We start from the raw sequence: 13,393 nt of genomic DNA, 5'->3' as shown, positions 1-13,393 counted from the left end.
CCTTTCTTCTGAAGTTCTCCTCAGTGCTTACTATTCGCTGAGTTCACGAGAATAATGCCATTGTTCAATTATGACCAGTGTGAAGTAACCATGTTAGGAATTTGAGATGTTTTTAATGGAGGTGGTTAAAGTGAGGAAATGGTGTTTGATCGAGCAGGAACAGAGGAATTGTTTCCCATGGTGAATATAGAATGATGGTTGCATTTGCACATTTTAAAATTAAAGCTAGACATCAAGGAATAAATAGGGTAACAATCTGGACTTCAATCAACACTTAAGGTTGGTGGAAATCCAAAATTCTGAATATTGGGAATATTGGATTTGTTGAAATTTCGAACAGAATATATAATCAACAGAACCTCATTTTAAGTCAGAATATTAACAGATGTTTCAAATAAAATCAGTAAGTTGAGTGGAATTGCATTGAGCAGGATTGGTTAAGTAGTTATTTTTTGCCAAGAACAAATAATTAGCACATTAAATACATATGTGCAGTACTGACTCATTTGACTACCTTGCATGCAGAACTCTTTTTGGGGAGTGTCAACTACCATTCAATATGATTTTTTTCTTTCAACAGATGACAATCTAATTACATTGGTTTGCTTATCTTTCTTTTCCACAACCCAGTCCATAAGTATTGTTAATTAAATAACAGAATAATTTTGATGTACGTCATTGTGTCCTCCATATGTTAGGAATGGTTATTTTAATCCGATATCTATTTTTCAACTCCTTGAGATATTCACATTGATGCATTACCATTATTTAGAAAGAAGTGGGTCCATTGCAGTAATTGTCTTCAATTGTAGCCCTTTAATGCCCATGTTAAATGTTGGAGAAAATGGTGTCTTTCTGCACAAGAAGCACTATATACCAAACATCTCATGTACTCTATTAGTAAAAGTAGTAATTGGTGAGCTGATTTTTATTTTCCTTTTATTTTTAGAGAAAATCGCTCTTCGCCTTGGAAAAAGAAGATGAGGAAGAAAGGAATAAAACCATTGAGAGTTTGAAGACTGCATTAAGAACACAACCCATGAGGCAAACTATTCTTGATCTTATCCCTTGGTATTAAAGCATTGATCTTGCTGAATGACAGAGTCATGGTGTCAGTCTTCTTGCAACAATTTCTTGTGTTCTTATAACCTTAGAACATCAAGATGTATGTTATCAATTATAATGGAAACTTATTGAAAACAATGTTTTAATTACATAAAATGATAACCATAGGCATTGAACGTCAATTCTCTAAATTAACGTTTTGCTAATTTTTCCCTTTTAATGGATAATGTGTTTCTTAAAGTTCTAAAATGATGTAAGAACAAAAGAAATATCAGAGATAATTTGGCCAGGTGACGCTTCAAGAATGCTCTGATATGCAGCAAGATCATTGCTGAATATGCTTTGGCCTTAACACCAGTTACCTTCTCTTTCTTTGTATTCATTGACTCCCTGTAGTTTAAATGTCTATTAGAGCTTCAGCACGTTCTGAAGATGTCTATAGGATTTTCAGCACATTCTGAAGATCTTATTAGGTAGCTTGACTGAGATCAGTGACTGGATTTTATAAAAGCTTAAAGTAGATTGATTGTATTGTCCCTAAGTTCCACTGAAATTTTCAGTTCCTTAATTATGAATGAATTTTTATCAGTTTCTTTGCTCCCATTCTTCCCACAAATTGTGAGCCTCCTGTGTCTCAGATTAGTGTTTCTGGAAAATGAGTCATATCTCAATTTTCCTCATTCAAAGCTGTGTCATCTGCACAGACGTCAAGAAGTATGAATTTTAAAAAATCCAAGTTTATTTCGTATCTCAAATTTTTGGGTAGTGATTTGTGAGTTCAGCAAAGGCGAATTAACATTACCCAAATATCAGTTGTGCCAGGGCCACCTGTATAAATATTTCCTAGGAGGCAAGTTTTGTCATCCTTCTGAACGGAGAGACAATTAAGTATTTATTTAAATTGTGTAGACTCAAAAGAGAGTATTCTTTCAGCTTTTTGAATTGCAATGTTCTTCCATTTGGCAGGTTTGTTACCAGATTCATTGACTTGGATGGGTTAACGTGTATTCTCAACTTTCTGAAAAGTATGGACTATGAAACTTCAGAATCTCGAATACATACTTCTCTAATAGGCTGTATTAAAGCACTAATGAATAACTCACAGGGCAGAGCTCATGTTTTGGCTCATGTAGAGAGTATTAACGTAATAGCCCAAAGTCTAACAACAGAAAATATAAAGACTAAAGTAGCAGTCTTGGAAATTTTGGGTGCTGTGTGTCTAGTGCCAGGCGGTCATAAGAAGGTACTGGAAGCAATGCTGCACTACCAGAAATATGCAAGTGAAAGAACACGTTTCCAGGTACAGTCTGCATGCTGATTGTGAACTGCAAAATGAAAGTATGTATTTTGTTCAATTAGTGATAAGTTAATGCATGTAAAAATCTGAGGATATATCTCTGCTAAAGTAAGGATTCGAGGAGTAATAGATTAAAAGTATTTTTCACACTTTTCTGTCTAGCTAATTTTCAGTTTGCTTTCAGTATGTTGGCAGCCAGATGTAGCATCGGTGTGGTATCTTTGTAGAATATAAACAGATGAAAATTTGCTAAGCCCTATCTTTGTGCTAGTGATTCCTTCTTTGAGGGAATAACCTTTTTATTACTGCCTCACTCATTCAGCGAGGCAAAATGACTTGTCAGCTTCTAATCATTATCTTCATTTATTTTAAATGTAGTTCATGAGCACATAATTATGGGCAAGGGAAGGCCACCTGATAGCTTGCTGTGTTTTTGCTGCTGAATGTGGAGCAAATTATGTTACGTTAATCTATCACTGATAACTTCAGATACCATTGACATAGAAAGCACCATCTTATATAACTGTATCCTCCCTGTTTATCATTAGTTCAAAGTATTGAAATATTCTGTTTCCATTGTCTTTGAGGACGAGAGTTCAGAATATTTATAACCCTCAAGATTTAGGCTGGAATATCGTGCAATCTCAAACCAAATATTCAAAACTGGACAGAAATTGTTGTAGAATCATCCAGTATTTCACTGTAGAGCAATGATGCAAATCTAACCAGTCCAACATTCCCTCATAAGACAACCAGCCCATTCTAGATTTATACAGAAAAGGTTAACAAATCTGACACCGACACCCACTCACCCACCTCTCTTTCTAAATAATGAAACCAATGCTGAAGAGTTAGGATTGGTTTTGACAAGTTGAATGTGGGGTTTTGTTTCTGCTGTGCTTCATGAGGATCCTTGATTTGAATCATGAGTATTTTAAGACCACTGTGGATAGATATATGTTAAGCAGAAGGTAATAGGTGACTGAGGATTCATGGGAAACCAGAACTGAGATTGCAGTCAGACCACAGTTAATTTTATGAAATAATAGAGCAGGTTCAAGGCTGTGTGGTCTGATTTAATGTTTGTGGTTAGCTTTATTCACTTGCTGTACCTGCATGTCTTTAAAATCCTGCACTAGAGCATTTAAATCCCTCTGCAATCTGACACCGTTTAGTTAGTGTTCTTTTCTTATAAATTCATTCCCATCTATTAATACACTTAATTTCTGTGATATAACAGTATTTATAATATTCTGAGAATTACCTGTCATTTAGTAACTTGGGAGAATTTTCTTGGTAACATGTTAATTCAATTTTTGCTTTCAGATAATTAAGGTAAATTCTTTAGGAAACAATAGATCCTTTATGATTATACAAAATCAAAAATGGCACCTCTTCTTTCTTTCAGTCTCTCATCAACGATTTGGACAGAAATACAGGAAGATACAGGGATGAAGTGAACCTTAAAACTGCTGTCATGTCTTTCATTAATGCTGTCCTAAGTCAAGGTTCAGGAGAGGTAGGAAATTTCTACTCAGCTAACCAAGAGTGATGGGTTTTTGCTAGTGGTACAAATCAACAGACCATTTTGCTATCCATGGTGAAGTGAGACAGTGTTTGGTGAACAACAACGCGTGATCTACCTGTACTGCACTTCTGTGTTAGATCAGCTTCGTCCCTTTAGAATGTAGCTTTTTAAATGTTGAACTCCGAGAGAGGGAAAAAAAACAAACTTGAAATTGTATTCTTTATTTTGTTCCAATAGGAAAGTCTTGATTTTAGAGTACATCTCCGATATGAATTTTTGATGTTAGGTATTCAACCTGTTATTGACAAATTGCGTGAACATGAAAATGCAACTTTAGATAGGTGAGCATATTTTATATAATCAATTTAACTTACTGAAAATTTGCTGATGATGGTTTTGAAGCTAATTTTTAATGATTTGTTAGGCATTTAGATTTTTTTGAGATGCTGCGAAATGAGGATGAAATGGAACTAGCAAAAAGATTTGATGTGGTAAGTAGATCAGTTTCTGCTGGTGTGTTGTTTCATGCTGAGTATTGTACAAAATATGTTTTATTAATCTGCTGGTATTCTTCAGGTGCACATCGACACGAAAAGTGCTACCCAGGTATTTGAACTGGTCAAGAAAAAGATCAGCTATACAGATGCATACCCGCACTTTATGTCAATTCTCCACCATTGGCTACAGATGCCATGTGAGTACCACTTAGAGCTTGGTGTGGCAGAATGTTATTGAATTTCCAAGTGACGAGTGAGTAAAATGAAGGAAAATAAAGATTAAAGATCAGCTTTATTTGTCATATGTACATTGAAACACACCATGAAATCCGTAGTTTGCATCAATGACCAACACACACCAGAGATGTGTAGAAGGCCTGCATGTGTTGTCAACATAACATGCCCACTACCTACTAACTCTTGACAATTCAAACTGCCTGTACATGTTCTAAATACAGTACCTGTTTCCAGCCAGCCCACATGTCTGTTTTAATGCCTCTTAAAACATCCCGTACTGTATCTGCTTCTGTCATTTCATGCTGCAGTGTGTTGCAGACATCTTCCCTACTTTGTGTGTGTGCAAGGGTGGGGGGGCGGTGCAGGGGGTAGTGGTGAGTTATAAAACAACTCGAGTTGTAAATCTCCTTTAAACTTTCCCCTTCTTGCCTTAAAGCCATGCCCTCAAGTATTTGACACTTCCCCCTTAGAAAGCTGCACCCACTATGGGGCTTATACTCATATTCCAGAGATCAAGATCCTTCAGCTCTACCAATGGAGCGAGCCAGACTGGGATGTGTATTTGCTGCATTCAGCTGTTACTTTGTTCCAACTTTAATAGTTCCCTCTGCTTTTTCCTCCCAGATAAGCGAAGTGGAAACACTGTACAATATTGGCTACTGCTGGACCGAATATTGCAACAGATAGTTTTACAGAACGATAAAGGGCATGATCCTGATGTTACTCCTCTGGAAAATTTTAACGTGAAGAATGTTGTTAGAATGTAGGTCCACTTCTTCTGTGGAGTGATTGGTCATGAGAATTATACTAATAGATACTTTGAGCTCAGACATTGTTTGCTAATTATTGCTTTTTTTCTTTGAATTTGATCTTCTACACAAACAGGTTGGTTAATGAAAATGAGGTCAAACAGTGGAAGGAACAAGCAGAAAAAATGCGAAAAGGTGTGGTCTGTCTCTTTGGCTCTGATATTGTGTATGTGAAATAGTTTTGCCCAGCCTTTCGTTGTTCTTCCTCTACCCCAGCTGTATCCCATTACCAGTATTTTTTGCCCTCTACTGTTGTACTAAATTTTGCTGTTACGAAGTCGTAAGTACTTCCCCCACCCCACCCCTCCAATAGCTCTTTGGTGCTGTAATGCATGGCTTAAACATTGTATAAATCAAGACCTTGTATGGGTGGAGAGTGCACTGTAGAACCTGCATTTTGGATTTCTTTCTGCACAAATTGGTGGAAAGCACCCAGAATCAGCATCCATGTGATGTTAGCAGTCTTGAGTCACAAGACTAACAACAGGGGAGGGAATTGCCCTGATCCCTGCAAATTAATAACAGCCATTGTTTGAAGGAGAGGTTATGCTCTACTTTTGTTGCCTATGTATCTCCATTTGCAGAGCACAATGAGCTACAACAAAAGTTGGAGAAGAAAGAAAGGGAATGTGAAGCTAAGACACAGGAAAAGGAGGAAATGATGCAAACACTGAATAAAATGAAAGAAAAACTGGAAAAGGAATCTCAGGAGCACAAAGCTGCTAAGAAACAGGCAGCTGATCTTGCGGCCCAGATCCAGGATCTCAGCAATGCAAGTTCCTGTTTAGTTAACTATCCTTTGCAGCTTCTTGTAAAATTTAACAAAGATTTTGCATAAATACACTTCACTGAAAAATCACATTTCTCTGGACCATGGTGATCAAAAAAAATAAGAACATAAATATATTAATACTGTCTGTTTTCTCTGTTGCAAATTCTATCAGAGTATCTGGAATAAATCTAATTACCATTTTCTTTATAATTTTATTTTGATTATAGAGAGCAAGTTTTGCTGGTGTTCCGGGTGGCTCCCTTTCACCTCCTGGAGCCCCTGGTGGACCACTGTTTTCCTCCGCACTTGCTTCAGGCAGTGGTCCGTCTTCTCCTCCTGCCGCTCCTCCTCTTCCACCAATGGGTGGGGTGCGCCCGCCTGTTCCACCCCCACCTCCTGGTGCACCGCCTCCACCTCCAGGTTTGCCACCAATGGGTGGTGTTCTACCTCCTCCAGGAGCCCCTTTGGGTTCAAGACACAAGAAAAATATTCCACAACCAGCAAATGCTTTAAAATCCTTCAACTGGTCCAAGTTACCAGAGGTGAGTTCAACAAGACCAATGGTACAAGACCATTTAAAAAAAACCTCCAAGGGAGATTTTTCTGAATTGTTTTTGTGATTAAAGTTTCTTATTGCCCATACTAATTAAGACTGAAATTGAGCTTGTAATGGATTTCCAGTTAATAATTTAAAAGAAATGGATTATTTTAACTTGTAAATACTATTTAATATTAATCTGCATTTTGAATGGGTTATCTCAGCTGAAAGATTTTCTTTTTGATTTACTAATAGAATAAAATTGAGGAAACTATCTGGAGGGAGATTGATGATTTGAAGGTTTTTAAAGTACTTGACTTAGAAGATCTTGAAAAGACGTTCTCTGCATACCAAAGGCAACAGGTAATTTAAGTGAGATCACTCTATAATTTATATATCTTAGCAAGAGAACAGAGTAATTCCTCTGAATTCAGTAATATTTAGTCATTTTCACAGTGAAGAAACCTGCACGAGTTACTGACTGTATTCCAAATAATTCTGTAGTATTCAGAACAGTGCAAAGCTTTCTGCGAGAACTTGGCTTGACGGTTTAAATTCAGCAAACCAATATGCAATTTATTACTGCGAATCTGGCACTACTTCCAGTGCAGTATAAAGGCAATCACAGGATTCGGCAGAGGGTTTTGTAAATAGAGCAGCATGGTAGTGAAATTGCTTTACGGCGCCGGTGGTCACCAGTCAAGGTTTGATTCCTGCTGTTGTCTGTAAGGAGTTTGCACTTTCTCCATGTGGCCATGCAAGTTGCCTCCGGGTGCTCTGCTTTCCTGCCATGTTCCAAAGACGTACAGTTAGGGTTAGTAACTGATGAGCATGCTATGTTGGCACCAGAAGCATGACAACACTTGTAAGCTGAACCCAGCACTATCCTCTCTGATTTGATTAGTTGCAAACAATGCATTTTACTGAATGTTTCGACGCACACGTGACAAATGAAGCTAATCTTTGGCTACATTATTTTGATTGGGTGCATTTAAGAGACTTTTGTGTATATAGAGGCACTGCTGAGTAATTAATAGCAGATCCTCACTGGTGAAGGAGACAGTGAATAATGCATTTGTAGCAGAAATTATTTGTTGTATTTATGGGAAGAGTGAAGAAAGTTGCAGTGAAATCAGCCAACTTTTGACTGCTCCAGCAAAGAGAAAGCACTGAGACAATGGGCTAAACGCTGCTCTTCGTTCTAGCCTTTTTTTTTTCCTAATTTTGCTCACTTTGAATTTCAAGCAAATTATTTTCTTCTATTTTGAAGCTGCTTATGTGTATCACCTGTCAGCATTATACTGACGTGTTAATATGGTTTGTTAAATTGATACTGATTTGCATGTCACAGCTTTTGCATTATAATGTAAAGCATTACAGATTGATCGCCTATGATGCTTGAACCCTTTCAGCTGCAGGGACCTGTGTTAAAACTCCAACTAAATCTTACTCCAGCAATCTCAGTGGAGTCAGTTCAGTTCAGTTCAGTCTTTTCTCTAAGATCATTGCATTTTGGCATACTGCAAGCAGATTATTTTAAGGTTACTTGATAATTTTGATATTATTGTCATTATCAAGTTCCATATGAATCTGACATTTAGCCAAAATATTTATCCTTGTTACGGTGAAAGGGTTAATTTTTGCAGACAGCATTCTTGCTTGATGCTGGTGTGTCTCCAATCACTTCTAATTTTTAAAATTTACTTATGCAATTGTGCTGTGTCTATTTCGTTTGCCTCTTTACAACAATTTCTGTACTGCAATTTTTTCATTGCCATTAACTGATGCTACCTGTTGTCCTCCTTATGCCTTGGCCTGCACTTCAGGATTTCTGTCTGAGCAATCATTCTAAGCAGGTAAGCATGTGCTTTTAATAAAGTGCAAGCAGTCTGTTTGTATAAATTGCAGCATGTTTGCAAAGATAAAAATGCATATTAAACTTAGTTTAGGTGATGAGCACTTAAACAGTTTTGTGTGCAAACTTGTATCACATCAACATTATCGCATTTTTAAGAAAATGTGACTAATTGTATTGTTCTGAAGTTTGATTTTATAAGTAATTTGGGAATTACCACAATGCAGACAATAATTCAGATTAATTCTACTTTGTAATAAAGCTATGAAGGGGCAATAAAGCCTTTTAATTAGACACGAGTTTGTAACATGAAATATAAAACATGCACGATGGTCCAAAACGAAACTCGCAAGCATTAGAAATACAAAACCAAACTGATTTTGGTGTGAATAAGTGAGAGGCAAAAAGTAAGATTTAAGAATGAAATGTAGTTCATGATCAGTTTTGTACAGCACAAATTATGGTTAAAGAAGTAAAGCATTGACATTTTTGAATGATGTATATATTACAATGGGATGGATTAGCTTGTGTGAAAAGGCTAGTTTTAACCGTAGACTTATTCCTGCTTCCTGTAATAGAAAAGGAATTTTAAAATGAAAAAACTTATGTACGTTGTGCCAATCATGTGCATTAAAGATCTATGTGTGGATTTTATTACATTACGCTTTACACCGTTTTCTCTATTTTGAGATTAAACTGAGGCTTAGGAGGGTTGTTTTACTTAAGTAAGAATACTTCGGTCTGTGGGTTCACCTTTTATCATTGGAAGATTAAATTCACCTTTAGAATTATACGTAGAAAGGACATTTACCTTCAGAGTTTCGTAAGTCAATCCAAATATTAAGAAATATTTAACTGTATTTTGTCCTCATTCATTTAGAGATTGGGGTTCAGGTGCTAAATTAAGTAGAGTTTTATTAGGTTATTGAGTATTTTCATTATAGCTTCAGGTTATCTAATGTGCCCTTTTTTTTTGGACTATAGAAAGAGACAGATTCTAATGAAGACACATTAAATTCTACCAAGAAAGTCAAAGAATTGTCTGTAATAGATGGGAGAAGAGCACAGAATTGCAATATTCTTCTATCCAGGTAATGGTTTTACCATTTATTACAAGAAAGCTTGAAAATCCTGCATTTTATTTTATGATTTGTGCATTTAAATGTTTGTAATGAGAGTTGATTTTCTCCTCATTTAGTTGGAAGGATTTAAATTACCAAACACAGCAGGATCTGTACATTCCACATTTTTTCCTCTCCACAATCTCATTGCCATTTATTGCTTTTTGGATCTGCTAGCTTGCAGAGAGGAAATCAATTGTTTGTGATCCTGCAGCTGATTGCTTTCAACAAGATTGTATCTTTTATGGTCTTGTTTTGTCTTCATTGTTGGCTCTTTTTGTGTAACATGCAATGTGCTGGCAAGTGTATGTTTAACTTGCACGTTCAGCATATTCTTTATGATGATGATGAAATGTTGAGCATGTGGGTGTACAAATTGTAAAAACTGGGGAAAAATTAATGGTTTCAATTGTGTGCTCTGTGATTTGGAAGGCATATTTTAAAATGATTTTTTAGTGTTTTGGGGCTTACAGGTCAAGTTAAGACTTTTAAATGGTTGTGTAACTGACTGATCCTTTTGACTGATGAATAACAGTCATGAATTTGAGGATAATTTCTATTAAATGTTCCAAAATGAATATATTGTTAAGGGTTTATCTTTGTTTAAAACGTGTGACAGTTTCTCTCTCTTCTGAGAGAACAGGGTTGAGTGTGTGCTGAAGTGCGTGTCAATCTTTTTAAGTCTAAATATGAATTATGTAGATGAAATAGATGATAAGACAAAGGTTGAATGACATAATTCTGCTCCTATCAAGTTGACCACACCATTTGATCATGGCTGATTTATTTTCCATTTTTAAAGCTATTTCTCCCAATAACCTGTAACACCCTTACTAATCAAGAACCTATCAATTTCTGCTTTAAATATGCCCAATGACCTGGTGCTACAGCCATCTGTGGCAATAAATTCCACAGATTCACCAGACTCTGGCTTTAGAGATTCTTTCTATCCCTGTTTTAAAGGGACACTCATGTATTCTGAGGTTTGATCTCTGGTCCTAAAGTCTCCTGCTGTCGGAACCATCCTCTGCATGTCCACTCTAACTATGACTTTCAATATTTGGTAGATTTCAATGAGAATTCTTATAATGAGGGAGTACATGCCTAGAGCCATCACACACTCCTCATACATTAATCCTTACAGTCCTGGAATCATTCTCATAAGCGAGTTCTAGACCTTCCCCCATGCTCACATATCCTTTCTTAGATATGGAGCCTAAAACTGCTCACAATGCTCTAAACGTAGTCTTACCAATGTCTTATGAGGCCTCAGCATTACATCCTTGCTTTCATACTTTGCACAGCTTTGTGGGCCAAAGGGCCTGTATTGTGCTGTAGGTTTTCTATGTTTCTATGTTTAATTTATTAAGGAAAAACTTTACTATACAGATACTTCAACCTTAGGTCTCTATAATCTGAACTAAATCAAAATAATGTCACTGTAAACGTTGACTGATTCAAGTTTTGCCTTAATTATGTATTTCTTTTACAAAATCTTCATTTTCTTTCCTGTAATTGCAAACACCCGTCTATCCCATGTTCTGCCTGTGCTGTAATGCTGCTGACCTTTTCCAACATGTGCATGCCACTGACCTGAGAAGCCCTGCAAAGAGCTGGAAGGGCCTATTCTGCGCTACAGATAGAGAGATAGAGAAATATATAAATGATTGAAAAAGGGATTGTTCCATAGTCTATGTGCACAATTTGAAGTCATTCGTTGGTTCTGAAAGCAGACGGAAGGAAAATTTGCATTCAGCAAAGTTAATATTTACTTACACAATTTTTAGTTAGGCTTGTAGGGATTTTGCCTTTTGGTATTTAGGCAACAGAATTTACCGGGAAATAAGGATACTGATTTGTAATAATGCCAGGATGAATAATCGCTTTATGCTGATGCAGGAAGTCCTAAACAATATGGAAATATTTTGGTAGGAAATGGTATTGATTGGCATTAATTTTCCATTCATTAGTTTTTCATTCTAAGAGAAGTCTGGGCAATAGAGCTTCTAATCTGATCAAGCAAGTAAGTTTTAAATTATTATTGCCTGACTATATAGGTATTTAATAATTGGAGTTGCTGACATAAATCTATTCAAAACTATTTGGATTCTAATTGTACATCAGTGTACTATTTTGTGTATTAACTTTGTTAATCTGAAATAGTTTTACATGAAATATAATGGTACTGAAAATACAGTTGCTTTGTCATTTGGCCATACTTTTTAAAAAATACACATGAAAGAGTTGATGCTATTGTCACGTTCCCCGTGACAGGTTTAAGAGCCAGCAGAGATGGAAAACACTTTGAAGTCCGGTATTGCTATTAACTAATAATATTTATTAGTATCTACGCAATACAGTCATATAAATGCAGATAAATCAAACAGATTAGCAATGATTGTGTATAAGTAAGTGTGGAATATATATATGAAAACAAAGTTTCTTCAAGTCTAGGGGTAAATAGATAGTCTTACGATAATGAGTAAAGTTCAGTTCAGTTCGTGACATTGAGTTGAGTAGTGATGGAGAGAGAGAGGGGGAGAGATTTGAGTCTTCAGGTGAGCTGACGCTGTCGATCTTCTCGTTGTCCTCCGAAATACTTTAAAAGTCACTGGCTGTGACTTCAACAAAGGGGACTGTTCCTCTGTGGTGGAATCATCGACCCAGGCAAGGGTTGGACACATGGACAACTCCCCACCGGTCAATCCCTTTTCTTCTCACTGCAAGAGCCACTGACCGATCCGCCTGATTGATCCTCCAAAAACCCGTTTTTTCTGTGGGCACAACAAAGTTCATTGTGTGTCCAAGAATATGTGTTGCAGGTCTATCATCTGACCTCCTATTTTATCTCACCGTACTCCTATTTATCTCAAGTAACTCCTCCTTTCTTTGTCTGTGTAAGAATGCACTAGCAGGCCATGTCCTTGGGAAGTATAAACACACCTCAGAGAAACCATAACATTGATTGTCCATCAAATAACGCCGCCCTCGGTCACCAGAGCGACTTACGAGCTGCTCGGTGCCCTCTCTCTCCAAACTCAGCAGAAATCCAAAAGTTAGTCTCAGTTTCTCCTCATGCCTTAAAGTGTCAGTTCACATGAAATATGAACCTTAGGGGCTCATAACACTATCTCAAAGCAGTCTTGGTCTCTCTCTCTCTTTCTGTCTCTCTTAAAAACAAGATATCGGTATTAAATCTCTCTCTCTCTCTCTCTCTCTCTCTCTCTGTCTCTCTGTCTCAACACAGTTCATAGGGGTAATTAAGCACAGTTTATAGGGGTAATTCAGGACCCTGTCACACTACAAACTGAATGAGGTGTGCACTTCAACCCCAAATTCTATTACTACCATTGCAAAAAGCAATTGATGTGAAATAGCAGATCCTTATTCACTGGTAATTCATCAGTTAGCCTTTATGATCTTTACTGAATTATTTTTAATCTACAAAAGTGGTAGATTCTAACACATTATTAATCTAGTACATTTGGAAGTTTGACAATAGACTAGCAAATTTTCCAGTCTATTGGATACTTCTTTTAATTCCAGCCCCCAAGCAATGCATTATATTTTTCTTAGATATTACACAGTACGATAAAACTCCAATAATTTGCTCTCTATTCAGAAATCATGGTGGTTCAGTATCTTGTGATATTTGCCATGCTTCCTTTTAACTC

The 13,393-nt window shown here is 36.6% G+C and overlaps 1 protein-coding gene across 3 annotated transcripts in view; it reads left to right on the top strand.

Moving 5' to 3' along the window:
• Nucleotides 1–13,393, top strand: part of daam1a (dishevelled associated activator of morphogenesis 1a) — a 185,794-nt gene that overhangs the window by 116,606 nt on the left and 55,795 nt on the right. For all 3 annotated transcript variants that reach the window (XM_072267954.1, XM_072267963.1, XM_072267974.1), the window contains 12 exons: nt 950–1,044; nt 2,032–2,365; nt 3,771–3,881; nt 4,128–4,231; nt 4,315–4,381; nt 4,467–4,584; nt 5,249–5,387; nt 5,510–5,568; nt 6,018–6,205; nt 6,433–6,747; nt 6,999–7,106; nt 9,583–9,689. In XM_072267954.1, coding sequence (XP_072124055.1) covers nt 950–1,044; nt 2,032–2,365; nt 3,771–3,881; nt 4,128–4,231; nt 4,315–4,381; nt 4,467–4,584; nt 5,249–5,387; nt 5,510–5,568; nt 6,018–6,205; nt 6,433–6,747; nt 6,999–7,106; nt 9,583–9,689 — 1,745 coding nt within the window. The remainder of the gene's footprint in view (nt 1–949; nt 1,045–2,031; nt 2,366–3,770; nt 3,882–4,127; nt 4,232–4,314; nt 4,382–4,466; nt 4,585–5,248; nt 5,388–5,509; nt 5,569–6,017; nt 6,206–6,432; nt 6,748–6,998; nt 7,107–9,582; nt 9,690–13,393) is intronic.

The sequence above is a fragment of the Mobula birostris genome, chromosome 1, assembly GCF_030028105.1.
Source record: "Mobula birostris isolate sMobBir1 chromosome 1, sMobBir1.hap1, whole genome shotgun sequence".
Taxonomy (NCBI): domain Eukaryota; kingdom Metazoa; phylum Chordata; class Chondrichthyes; order Myliobatiformes; family Myliobatidae; genus Mobula; species Mobula birostris.
Note: the sequence above shows the minus strand (reverse complement) of the source record. Positions and strands in the feature narration are given on the sequence as shown.